The sequence below is a fragment of the Eumetopias jubatus genome, unplaced genomic scaffold (genome assembly GCF_037043125.1).
Source record: "Eumetopias jubatus isolate StellerSeaLion01/CBP00866 unplaced genomic scaffold, mEumJub1_p1.0 scaffold_4, whole genome shotgun sequence".
NCBI classification, from domain to species: domain Eukaryota; kingdom Metazoa; phylum Chordata; class Mammalia; order Carnivora; family Otariidae; genus Eumetopias; species Eumetopias jubatus.
In genome coordinates, this window is record NW_028274810.1 from 64454026 (window position 1) to 64467028 (window position 13003).

The 13003-nt window shown below is 56.8% G+C and overlaps 1 protein-coding gene across 7 annotated transcripts in view; it reads left to right on the top strand.

Annotated features, from left to right (window-relative positions):
• Positions 1-233: 233 nt before the first annotated feature.
• LRP8 (LDL receptor related protein 8) overlaps positions 234-13003 on the top strand; it is a 77223-nt gene continuing 64453 nt past the window's right edge. For all 7 annotated transcript variants that reach the window (XM_088022421.1, XM_088022422.1, XM_088022423.1 and 4 more), the window contains exons 1-2: positions 234-357; positions 1127-1246. In XM_088022421.1, the coding sequence (XP_087878547.1) occupies positions 234-357; positions 1127-1246 (244 nt within the window). The remainder of the gene's footprint in view (positions 358-1126; positions 1247-13003) is intronic.

Consider the following 13003-nt stretch of genomic DNA (forward strand, 5'->3'; position numbering starts at 1 on the left):
GCGGCGGCCGCCCAGGGCCGGGGCCGCGCGCCCAGCCTGAGCCCGCCCCGCCGCCGAGCGTCACCGAACCTGCTTGAAATGCAGCCGAGGAGCCGGGGCGGGCGGCAGCGGTGGCGGCGGCGGCGGGGGCAGCGGCAGCCCCGGCGCCGCGGCAAGGACTCGGCGGGCTGAGGCGCGGCGGCTGCAGCCGCACGGGGTGCGCGGGGCGCGCCGGCCGGAGCCCGGGGCCCGCCATGGGCCGCCCCGAGCGGGGCGCGCTCCGGCCGCTGGCGCCGCTGCTGCTGCTGCTGCTGCTGCTGCGGCTCCAACGTCTCGCGGCGGCGGCGGCGGCAGCGGATCCACAGCGCGGCGGCCAAGGTGCGTGAGGCTGGTTCCCCGCCCGGCTCTGCGCCGCGGGAGCCGCCAACAAAGCGCGGCCCGGCGACCGGGTTGCGGGGTGCGCTGGGATCCCCGAGCCCGGGCCTGGGTGGGATAGGCTTCTTGGGACCCAGCTCTCCTTTAATTTGCCCTCGACCCCCGCCCCCATGGCTCCCGGTGTCGTTGGCTCTGCCTTCTGGCACCTGCTCCTGGGGGATGGGCCCAGTGGGGGCCAGGCGGGCGGGGAACTTTGTGAAGGGTGGGAGGTGGTCATTGATGGTTTCGGGTGGGCTGCGTGATTCTAGCCAGCGAGATTTATTTGACACGCACGCTCCGCGGCGGCGGTGAGCTGAGCCGGGCGACTTCCCCGCCTGACAATGCGTTTCCGGCGACCCCTGCGCGCGGCGGAGAAAAAGGGGCTGCGTGCGAGGGGTTTATGCCCGCAGCGCCCAGTGCGTGTGTCGCGGCGTGTTCGGGGGCTCCTTGTGGGGCTGCGTCTGCGTAGATCTCTGACTATGGGCCGTGAGTGCGGGTGAGTGTTCTAAATGGGGGTGTACCCAAGTCGTGTGACACCGACTGTGTCTGGCCTCTAGTGCCACGGAGCAGCCCGCCATCCCATTACCATTCTGCCCTCCTTCCGGATCGAGGGCGCGCGAGGCCCCCGTTGGCTCCATCATCGCCTCCTTTCCTTCACCCCAGTAGAGCCCTCCCCGCGGCCAGGACTGCACTGTCCGCGGATCCGGCTCACGCCCCCCTCTCCCCCGAGCAGGGCCGGTCAAAGAGTGCGAAGAGGACCAATTCCGGTGCCGGAATGAGCGCTGCATCCCCTCCGTGTGGAGATGCGACGAGGACGACGACTGCTCGGACAACAGCGACGAGGACGACTGCCGTGAGTGGCCGGCTGGGGAGGAAGGGAAAGGGGCGGGGAGGGGGGGTGCCGGCCACCTGCTTGGACCTCACTGCCAGGAAGCTGCCCTGGCGCCTCCTTCCTCAGCGCTGGTTGGCCAGCGTGTCCTATTGGGGTCCGGGGCAGAGCCCGGGGCTGGTGTGGCCCAGGCGGAGGGCGCGATACGCCCGGGTTGCCGGGCCGGAACTGTGGGCAGGGACACGACCGTCCCTGCAAGCGTCTAGCTTCCTGCGTTTAGTCCTCCTGGACTCCTGCGTCTGCCCCACGGAACGCGCGGGTGTTTCAAAGTTCTAGGCAATTCTGGGCCTCGCCTTGCTGGTTTTTTTTTTTTTTCCGTGAATGAATGGGCTCCCCGGGGCCCCTGATTGGCCAAGCGAGGACCACCCCATAGGCCCCCGTGGCCAGAGCGGCCAATCGTGGAGCGGGCGGGTGTGCAGTTTTCTTGCGCCGGGGATATAAGGACCCTGCCCTGGCCCCGCCCCGGCCACACCCCCGCGCGCTTCTTCTGGGAAGTAAGTGCCTGTGAGGCCCGGGCGCTGGCTGGCTCCTTCTGCTTTTCTGCCTAGTCACGGTGTAGAGTTTTCTGTGCCACCCTGGTGAGCGGACCACGCTCTCCTGCTGGCCCGGCGCGGGCATGAGTCATGGGGCAGACCAGGAAGCAGGGCTCCAGGAGAAAGAGTTTGCTTCCTGGAGAGGGCCCAAGGATTCCGAGGCTGCACGTGAGCCTTCAGTTGGTGGTGGTGTGCACGTGGCAGACCCGCTTTTGCCTAGTGTGGTGCCGCTTGTACACCCGGGCCCTACAGCTTTGCAAGTTCTTTCTTGCGGTGCTTGTGGCTTCAGATGTTTGTGGGGGCAGAAGTGAGTTGGTAGGCAGTTGCTGTGAAGGAGTGTAGCTCCAGGAACAGAAAGACAGGACTCTTTAGAAACAGACGCGGGTGGTCATACTCATGGTTACTGAGTGCTTGCTCAGTGCCAGGCCTGGGGCGCTTTGGAGAAGGGGCCTACCCCACAGGCCAGGGAGCACCGGGTCTGCAGGAGGGCAACAGGTGGACAGATCCACAGCACCACACAGTGGCAGGAGGGGTAGAGGGACACCTGGACAGGTATTGTTGAGTCCTTGAGGTTTGTCTATGGGCTTGCCAGTCAGCCTCTGGATTCATTCTCAGACGCAGTCCAAGGTTGGCTCTGTGTCTTGGGCGCATCTCCCCCTCCTGTCTTCATTTCCTCACCTGACCACCTGGGCTCATGATTCCTGGCTTTTTTTTTTTTTTTTCTTTAGATTTTATTTATTTATTCATGAGAGACAGAGAGAGAGGCAGAGGGAGAAGCAGGCTCCCAAGGAGCAGGGAGCCTGATGCGGGACTCGATCCCAGGACCCTGGGATCATGACCTGAGCCGAAGGCAGACGCTTAACCATCTGAGCCACCCAGGCGCCCTCCTGGCTTGTTTTTGAGGACCAGTTCTAGTAGTGTCATTGGAAGTCACGCCACTCACACGTGCTGTTTGCCATGTGCCAGTCCCGTGGTGAGTGCTTATCTCACATAAACTTCTCCACTCTTCTCAGCAGGCCGATTTCACAGGCTAAAGAAACTGAGGCGCTGAGAGATTAAGCTACTTGCTCCACAGTTATTGACCTGCTAAGTAGAAGCTTGAATTTAATGCTTCAAGAAGCCTAATCATAACCTCATCATTGATTCCCTGGTGCTGTTGCAATGATGAAAATGGCAGTGCTGGGGTAAAATATTATAGGGAGTCTCACCCCTGGGAGTTGTTCTGTGATCCTCTTACAGTGGGAGTGCCAAGGATGAGGCGGGGAAATAGAAACTGCAATTCTGGGTTGGTTTCACCTTATCTCCCTGGCTCCGTATAACAACAGTCTTGTGAGGGTTTTTTCTTGTCATCCCCGTTTGTAGATAGGGATGCTGTCTCAGAGACGTTGGGTGATTTGCCCAAGGTCACACAGCTGAGAGTGACAGAACTTGGTCAGGATGTCCACGTGCCTCTTAACACAGACAGCGGGGAGCGTGACGTGGAAGGACCCAAGAGCGTGATCCAGGAGCTAGAAAGCCATGCTCTGCATGTTGGACCTGTTGCTTCTCATCTCCATGTGAGCCCTCCATGGAGGAGTGAAGTAGCAGGTGTCCAGGTGACCCCTGATGGGACCAGGGGAGCTCTCATGGCCAATCGGGGCTCCTGCTTTCCTTCTGAGATGGAGGGGGTAGAGTCACAGGCGCAGAGTTAGTGAACAAAAGCAAATGAGGTTGAGGGCTTGGAGTGGAAAGGGTGGGAGCTCTGGTTCGTACCAGTCCTACATGGCTTAATTTTTCTGAGCTGGTTTCCTCGTCTGCCAAATGGGGCAGCTGTCCCTCCATCGTAGGTTGTATGTGTGGGAAGTCTTCAGACAGGGTTGGCGAAGAGAAGGGAATGGATGAGCCCCTTAGATAGGGACCCCAGGAGCCACAAAGAGAAATCTTGAAGAATGCGGGTGGGGTCTTTGGGTGGCTATGTTGGACTCTGTGTTTGAAAGTGGTCTTTCATCATCCCCTCCTTCCCCATGTGGGGAGCTCCCCCCACCCCCCACCCCATGCTGGGCTGCCTGCCCAAACTGCATTTCCTTGAACTACCCTCTCCTCCAGTCTGTTGTCTCCTCCCTGAGCAGCCTCTCTGCCTTATATCTGATACCCTCCTTTGGCACTCCCACCCTTCTACCCTATGAGAGAGCCTGAACCAACCACCTCTGTACCTCTCTGGGCCTGCAAAATGGGGGCATTGCAATTTGTAAGTGAAGTCTGGGTGAGGCAAAATGAGTGCAAGCTCCCAAAGGGGCCAGAATGCAGCCCAAGAATACCAAATGCTGATGGAGGCTAGAGGGAGGAAGTTTTTATATTGAGGAAGCCAAGGAAGACTTCCTGGAGGAGGAGACAGCTAAGCCAGCCAGGCCTTGAAAGATGATAACTAATATCATTCCCACAAGGCTTACCATTTAAAGATAGTTGGTGCGGTCCCCGTATTATGGAGTGGGAAACAGGAGTTCACAGAGGTGAAATGACTCCCCCCAAAGTCACATAGCTCCTCAGGGTTGGAGCAAGAACTCAAATGAAGGGCCGCTAAGCCCTGATCTTTATCCACAGTGGGTGGGACTTGGCACTTACTGGAGACACCGATAGAGCTGGGAGGATGGGGGAAGTGAAATGCTCGTGGGGCTTCAGTTCCAGATTCAAAAGACCTTCAAAGTGGAGGAAAAGGTTGGAAGCCTGAGGGCCAGGCTCAAGGAAGCCTAAGGGCAGCCCAGCCAGTCAAAGTGGCGTGGGATCCCCGGCTGCGGACCTGGTCACGTAGGCCAGTTGGCTCCTTGACCTGTTTCCTGTTGCTCCTTAGTGTCTGGGGGGCAGAGACAGGGTTCTGGTCTCTGGCCAGCCCTTTGCTCCCAGAGTAACAACAACAACGAACACTTACCGAGTACTTGTGTTGTCCCAGGCGTACTCAGATTTTTTTTTTTTTTAAGATTTTATTTATCCGTTTGAGATACAGAGAGAGAGAGAGAGAGAGAGAGAGCGCGAGCATGAGCAGGGAGAGAGGCAGAGGGAGAGGGAGAAGCAGACTCCCCGCTGAGCCAGGAGCCAGATGTGGGGCTCGATCCCAGGACTCTGGGATCATAACCTGAGCCGAAGGCAGACGCTTAACCATCTGAGCCACCCAGACGCCCCGCGTACTCAGATTCTATACGCGTCAACTTGAACTCCTGGCTTCTATAAAATGGAGCAGGTCTCTGAAATATCCGCATTAGCACCGTTTTACAAAGGGACGGAGCAGTTTAGTAACTAGCACAAGGGTGTATGATTTTTTTTTTTAAAGATTTTATTTACTTATGTGACCGAGAAGGACACAGCGAGAGAGGGAACACAAGGGGGAGTGGGAGAGGGAGAAGCCGGCTTCCCGCCGAGCAGGGAGCCCGATGCGGGGCTCGATCCCAGGACCCTGGGATCATGACCTGAGCCGAAGGCAGACGCTTAACAACTGAGCCACCCAGGCGCCCCGGGTGTATGATTTTTAAGTGAAATTGCTGGGGTGTGAACGCAGGCGCCCAACTCTGGCACCTGTGCCGTCTCCAGCAAGTCCTTGCGGATCTCCATTTCTCCCTCTTGAGATGACATCAAGCCTCCCCCGATGCCCTCCCCAGCTCTGGAAAGAACTCCGTGTTTCTCTTTATGGCCAGGCTGGGGATACAGGTAGACTGGCTTTGTGCTCAAATTCCTCCACCTTGTTCAGGCTTCTTTAGGTTGCCCTCGTTCTCCCACCCGCCATCAGCCCTCCATGCCAGGTTTAATAAAGAGTGGGTGCAGCGCAGTCTCCCATGGCCGAGAGTTCATTAGCTGGGCAACGCTGAGCTGCAGGAGCACCGAGGCTTGCTGGGAAGCAGCCTTGTAAATATTAAAGCTCGGCCACAGCGCCCAGCTAGGGCTTGCAGCCGGCATCCAGCCTTCAAAGTGCTGCCTGGCCTCAGCCCCCGTTCTCACACTCCTGACCCCAGGCCCAGCTTCATCTCCTTTTTGGATGGAGGCGTTGGACCACAGTATTACTCCTCTCTGAACTGTGATTTCCTATCTGACCAGGCAACTCCACCACTCAGTGTCTTCCTGAGCCTCCCACATACCCACAGGATAAAGGCAACTTAGACTTCTCTGCATTTGGCACTCTGTGACCACTCCTGTTGCCACTCCCCTCCAGCCTCTTCCTATGAGCCTGCAACACCGAACTGTAGCTTCTGTCTCACTCTGGCCTTCCTTCTGCTTCGCACCTCCAGGCCTTTGCACGTGTCACTCCATCTGCCTGGGACACTCCTTCTGTTCCCTCCGCTGGCAACCTTCTTATTGCCATCTTAGAAGATTCAGTGCAGGTGTCACTTCCTCTAGGAAGCCCTCCCTGCTACCTTCTAGCCCCAAGGCCAAGATACAGGAGTTGAGAGAGCAAAGGGACTTAGGGAGCTGTGTTGAAATCATAACTCAATGGGGCCCTGAAGAGACACACAAGGTTTTCTCTCCCAGCTGTGACCTTTTGTTGATAGGTCTTTGGGGTGATAATGTCTCTCCCTCCCAAAGATACTGTGAGGATTAAAGGAAATAATGTGCCTGGTGAGCTGCAGGTATTCAATGAATGGTAATAGGTGTGATTGCTCTTGGAGGAGCTTCACTGAGGTCTCTAGGTACCTGACTGTTGGGGGGCCCTCTGTGGGCCACCCAAGACACCCCTGCTTCCCCTGACCCCATTTGCTTAGCCAGATGTCTGAAGGTCCCGGCAGCTGGTTGCCCAGCCATGGTGGATATGGTCCCAAGGCCATTCAGAGGGACCTGGAAGTGGCAGAGAGGTGCCCAGGGAGGGGCTGAGGGAAGAAATGAATCAAACAGGCCTGACTGGTCTCAGTGGATGAGTGGCCTGGGGCCCTGAGAGAGGCAGAGGATGGCTTCCCTCAGGCCCTGTGTTGGTCCTGAGGCTGGTTTCTGTCCTGTCTGGCTGGTGTGGCTGTGCCTGGGAAGGGAAGGAAGCCCTACAGCACCCAGGGCTCTGCCCAGCAGGCCCCAGGCTTCCCTCTCTTCTAGATCCAGGGCTAGCCCCCCGGGGCTGGTGCCTGCCCGCCTTGGGAGTATTTGCTGTAGACTCTTGAAGACTCTCCCGTGGGTCTTCCCACAGGGCACTCCTGGGACAGAGTTCTGCTCCATGAGCTCCTTGACTTTCTCAGGCCTGCAGGGATCCCGAGTGCAATAGACCTGAGGGTGGGTTGGCCCCATCCTCCCTAGGTGTCAGCAGGCAGCTGGCTTGACAGCTTTTCCCTCCTTGGGGAAATAGCGGCAGCAGGTGAAGCAGAGAGATGCGCCCCTGGGGCGAGGGTAAGAAGCAGGAGGGTGTGTGGACCTCAAGGGATGTAACCAAGTAGAAGCTCTTCTGGCCCCAGGGTTAGTAGTCAGAGCCCTGGGCCAGCTCTGTCCCCAGGAAGCCAGACCTGGGGCCCCACAGATCTTGCATATCCGATCACCCAGTCTTTGAAGGCCTGGTGGAGATGCCCCCCTCCCTCCGATTGCCTTCCCTGACCCCTTGTCCTCCAGCCCCCTCTTCCCTGAGCTCCCACAACTTGTCCTTGGGACAAGTCTCAGTCTCAGATCCTCCTCCACATGGTCTGCTCTGCCAACCTTGTGCTGGGCACTGGGGATTCTAAAAGAAGTAGTTCCCTGGAGGGAATTACTCATAACAGTTATCGGCTACTTAACCCATGCCTGGCACCGCGTTGCAAATTTGCATTCATTAGCTTTGCTACTCACAACCCTGGGGGAGCTGTTTTCTTATTATTCCCATTTTAAAGATGATCAAACTGAGGCTCACAGAGAAGTGACTTGGCAATGTCTGAGGGTTAAGTGGTAGAGCCAGGATTTGATTCAACTCTGTTTGCTCAGGAGCCTGGACTCTTCCTCAGACTCTTCCTCTCTGAGCACTCGTCTACTCTCTTGGGGTCAGAGGGCCTGAGGCTCAGAGGATATAGAGAAAGTGGGTAAGTGGCAGCGATGTCCGGCAGTGCCTCCCCGGGCTACAGGTTGCTGGCCTGGGAAGGATTCTCCTCTCTGCAGACCCCGTGGAGGACCAACATAAGGTGCCCTGTGTGCAACCTTCCATGGGTATGACCCTCCACAATTTCCAAGGCCTCTCTTGGCCATTGCCTATGAGGTGAGGATTACTGTTCCACCTATACAGTTAGGGAAACTGAGGACCCGGCAAATTGTTGCTGATATAGGTGAGTTGCTCTAGGAGTGGAAGGATGCTTCCTCCGGGAAAGTTCAAGAGCCCAAGTCATCAGTACCATCCACTGAGACCACCAAGGTGTGGTCTTCATTTCTCTGAACCTCCCATGTGTGTCCCTGATTCTGGGTCTTTGCACTTACTGATTACTACCCATCCTTCAACACCTAGCTCATTGCCACCTCCATGGAGCCTTCCCTAGCTTTCTAACCTCTTCTGTGACCAGATGCCCATGGCTTTGTGCACCCATGTCATAGCCCATCATAGGAACTCCAGGTTGTTGGGGGAGTGTCTGAGCAATTTGCAGTGAACCACAAGGCCTGGCACAGAGGAGGCATTTGAGGGATGGCATGTGAATGAATAAACATGGCTGAGGAAATGTCACCCACTTTTGAGGGTGAGAAGCTGATATTGGTCATATGGGGGGGCCCTTGAGGCCCAAGAAGGGAGCTGCGTATCCTGTAGGGACCTTAGTCAGGCTCCGTCTTGTGAGTTGGGTCCCTTGAAACCCGGAGCACCAGAGGCTTATTGGCAGCCACACAGGGCCCGGGCTGCCTCCTTGCATGTGCATGTGGGCTTCCCAGTGCTCACCCTGCAAACTTGGGGGCCTTTCCAGATCAGGCTCCAGGAAGCTGTAACCAAGGCCCTGGTATCCAGAAATCGGCCCCATATTCATCAGGTACCCATCCTCAGAAGCAGAGTGTCCTCGGTTCTTGAGTTGGGACAGTATGCTCTTCCCTCTCCCCTGCCACCCCTGCCTTCTCTCTTCCCTGCTGGATCAGGGAACGAGGTGTTCTCAGGATGAGGGCTGGGCATAGGCTCCTGCACAAGAAGGGGCTTGGGGCTCCCACGCCAGGCCCTGCCTGCCCCTAGATTGCTGGGAACTCCTCTAAAATCCTGATGTTCATTGTAATAGGAGTTAGTGAGTGTGCTTGCCGCCGAGGACTTTCTCAGGCAAGACCTCCTCAGCCAGGACAGGGAAGGATCATTGGGGCACTTCACAAAGGAAAGAGGTGAGGTCACTTGCTCCAGGTAGCCCGGTTGGTCAGTGGCAGGACTGGGCTACGCCTGTCAGGCCACATGTCACAAGTGAAGTGAGAAGCGCTTACACATCCCAGTCACAACAACAGCCAGAGTGGCCCGAGGGGCCTTGCTTCCTCTCCAAGCACCCCAAGCATCCCTCTTGCCGGCCCTTGAGCAGCTCTGTCCCCTGGGTGCCCTCAGGCGTGAGCTGGGGCCCTGAGGTGGGTTTCAGCTTCAGCACTGCCAGCAACTAGCTGTGTGGCCCTGGGGGAGCCCTGGGCCTTCCCTAAGCTTCAGTTTCCTCATCAGGAAAATGAGGATGATAATTAACTCCTGCACCATCTTCTTCCAAGGATAGCCACGAGGCACAAACTAAAAAAGGCCATACTGTGTGGTTCTCATAGGCTGAGAGGGCTGGTGCTGAAATTGTCTCCATAGCGGCTGGGATAAAGTTCCTTGTGGCACCTCACGGCCAGTGACCAGGGGATCTTGGCCGCACGACCACTCCCATGGACCTAGACCGGCAGTCCCCCAGAGAGGCTTTGGGCTGTCTGTCCTGCCATGTTCCAAGGGGCAGGTGTGTGGAGGGTGTGAGGGATCTTGGAAACCGGGAGCCTCACGGCCCTGCCTCTCTGGGTGAACCTTCCAGTCACCAGAGGGCATTCTGAGGGGCCTGATGGTATGCTGAGTTCTGCGCCCCTAAAGCGGCCAGCTTGTAGGCATCTAGGCTGGGTCCTGCCAGGGACACAGAGGTCAGACCAGGTACAGCAGATGGGGAACTCACAGCCAGGCCCCTTCCTGAGTGCCACTCAAGCTATGGGGCGTTTCCTGGGGTCTTATGGGAGGAACTGGACAAGCACGGCTGAAGCTGAAACCCACCTCAATTGATTTTATTTTTCCAATGGAAATAACTTTGATCATGGGGGCACCTGGGTGGCTCAGTCGGTTAAGCGTCTGCCTTCGGCTCAGGTCATGATCTCAGAGTCCTGGGATGGAGCCCCCTTGTCAGGCTCCCTGCTCAGCGGGGAGTCTGCTTCTCCCGCTGCCTCTGCCCCTCCCCCACCACTTGTGCGTGCTCTCTCTCTCAAATAAATAAATAAAATCTTAAAAAAAAATAAAAAAAGAAATAACCTTGATTATGTAAAAGTAATTTTATACCTGGAATTTTAAGAAAAAACACCAGCAATACAGAAAAGCAAAAAGAGGAAGGTTAACAGCCCACCTCAGCTCTACCATCGTGGAAGCGGCATCTCCCAGAGGTGCTTCTCTGCATGTGAGCTGGTGTGCATGAGCACATGTATTTTTTCCTTTTAACAAAAATGAGGCATGTTAATGCTAGTTGTTTTCTCCTCACGCCAAGCATGGCTTTCCTTGTCAATTACAGCAGCGTCCCATCATCATTTTCAAGGACTAGAGAGTCATCCATTGCAGGAATCTTCCATAACTTAAATGACACAGTCTCCTATTGATGGACATGTGCTTAGTTGCTTCTGTTTTTTACTCCTGCTCTACACAGTATTAGGATATGCATCCTCACACTATATACCTTTGTACATTCGTTCTTAGGATGGATTCCTAAGAAAGATACTGCTGAGCATGTCCATTTTCATCCTTGCCATATTGCTTTCTCGGGGTGACACTTCCCTACCTCACTACCACACCCCTAACTCCCCACAGCCCTTCCCAGCCAGGCAGGCAGCCCATAGCACCTCCCTCTTCCTTGAACACGGGGCCCCCTCATCTTGGCCCCACAGGGCAGACAAAGTAGCCAGATCCAGGCCCCACAAAGCAGAGCAAGGAGAAAGGACAACTGTGTTCTGGCCCCAAGGACTCCTCACCCCCACCAAAGAAAACAAAAGGGAACAAAACCAGTCTTCATTCTTCTGCATGTGTTTGTAGAATCCATCCCCGTAGATTATAATAGTTGTTCTGTCTCTGTCTATAACTTGCTGAGTGACCCTGGGCAAGTGTCTCTCCCTCTCTGAACTTTATTTCCCTTTTACCCATTGGTCCTTGCTCCTCCTGCACTGCAACCAGCACTCTGAGCAGACTCCTCCTTGGAGTTGGCTCAGGGCCAGTCCTGGCCTGGGAGTGGGGGACCTATGGCCCTCGAGCTCCTTACTGCCTGATAAGGGTTAGTGGAAGTATAGGTGGGTGGATTCTGGGCAGGCAGATGGAGGGTAGCTGGATTTTTTTAGGACCTACTTCCAGAACTCAGCCCTGAGGCTCAGGTTCCTTGAGCCACTTGCCCTTCTGCCTTCTTCCTGCGCCCATGATTGGGTTGGATGCACTGGAGTAATGGAGAGAAACAGGCTCCCCAGCCCCATGACTAGCTGGGGTTCCCGGTGTGGGTCTTATACTCTGAGCTTTAGGCAGGCTGATATTCTGCCCAGAACCTGGCCCTGAAAATGAGCCTCCTTGTTCCCCTTCCCAAGCCTGTGATGCCTGCGCAGGGAACGGCCCAGCCGAAGGGACTGTCAGCAGCTTCTCTTCTCCTCCACCAAGGACACAAGAGGGGCAGCTACTCAAATGGCAGCAGGAGAGATGTAGGTCAACTGGCCAGTCAGGCTGGCCAGGCAGCTTCGCGGCCTGGGAGGGTCTGTAAGAATCCTCTCGCTCTGCTCCCGTCTGCTTTGGGGGCCCCGGGGTGACTGCTTCCCGGGTGGCCTGGGGGTGCTGGCTGAGCAGAAGAGGCCAAGGAGCACTGGTTCGCTGCGGGCCTGGGGGCCTGGCATGTTAGTTATCCAGAAAGGGCCTTACTCCGCCAACGAGTCCAGGTTCACATCAGAGAGCTGGCAGCCGATGAGAGGCAGGAAGGCCCCCATCAGGGCCAGGTTAAGCTGCTCGAGTGAATAGCTGGAGGCCAAGGGTGGGCTTTCCTGGTGGCCTGAAGCCAGGGACATTCAGGCCAGCGCTCAGCCCTCCCTCTTCTACTTCCTGGACCCCAGGCTGAGGCCTCTCTTAGCCATGTGCACCAGCACACATGCGTGTGCGTAGGGTGTGTGTGCTCCACGACCGGGGGTGTATCAGGAGGCAGGTGACTGTTCTGGACACACGAAAGCTGCAGGGTCAAGGTGATGTTCTTCCTCCCACGCCCACCAAGGCAGCCGAGCCCAGCCAAAGCCAAAGCCCCCCACAGGGTGTTTGTGGCAGGGAATTCTTTGTAGCTGGAGAGGGGCCAGCAGCCTCTGTTCCCAGCCTACCCCCTGCCACACCACAGCAGCCTCTCCCCACTAAGCCCCAGCCTGCAGCCCTCAGGCTGGTCCCTACCTGCCCCCCCTCTAGAGGGCTGAGGTCGATAAAAACCCCACGACCCAGATGATGGGCCTACCTCTGCCCCGCCCCAGCTTCCATCTTGCCGAGTGACCGTGGCAGGTCCCTGCCTCTCTTGGGGTTTCTGCTCATTGGGAGTAGGGCATCCCTCTCAGACCCAGTTCTCGGGTATCTTCTGTTTTCCCTTAAGAGCCAGAGTGTTCACAGGAGCTCGAGTCTGCCATGGCCAGGCCCAAGGTGTGCGGGGTACAGGAGCCGCCCTTGTTCCCTGGGCCAGGAGTTCCAGAGCAGGGCCTGTGAAATCCAGCCTCTCCCACAGGGCATGTGGCCTAAGCCATATAGACAAAGCCAGAGCCAACTGGTTATCAGCAGACCCTACATCCCCTTGGGGGTTTCTGCCGGTTTATTTTCTTGCTGAGTCTGACTGGGCTGATTCTTGAATGCCCGTGAACGAGGCAGAGCTGACTTTGTAACCGTGGCGTGGGTGATGGTCTCATGTCCCCGGCCCCTGCCTGCCACAACTGCCTACTTCTCAAGGGTGCAGGAATAAGCGTGCCACCCACCCCCCCTCCCCGAGTCCCCCAGACCTGGGTTTCACCTGTAATTCTTCCACATCCTAGCTGGGGCCCTGGGACCAGTCCCTCAAAGCTGAACCTC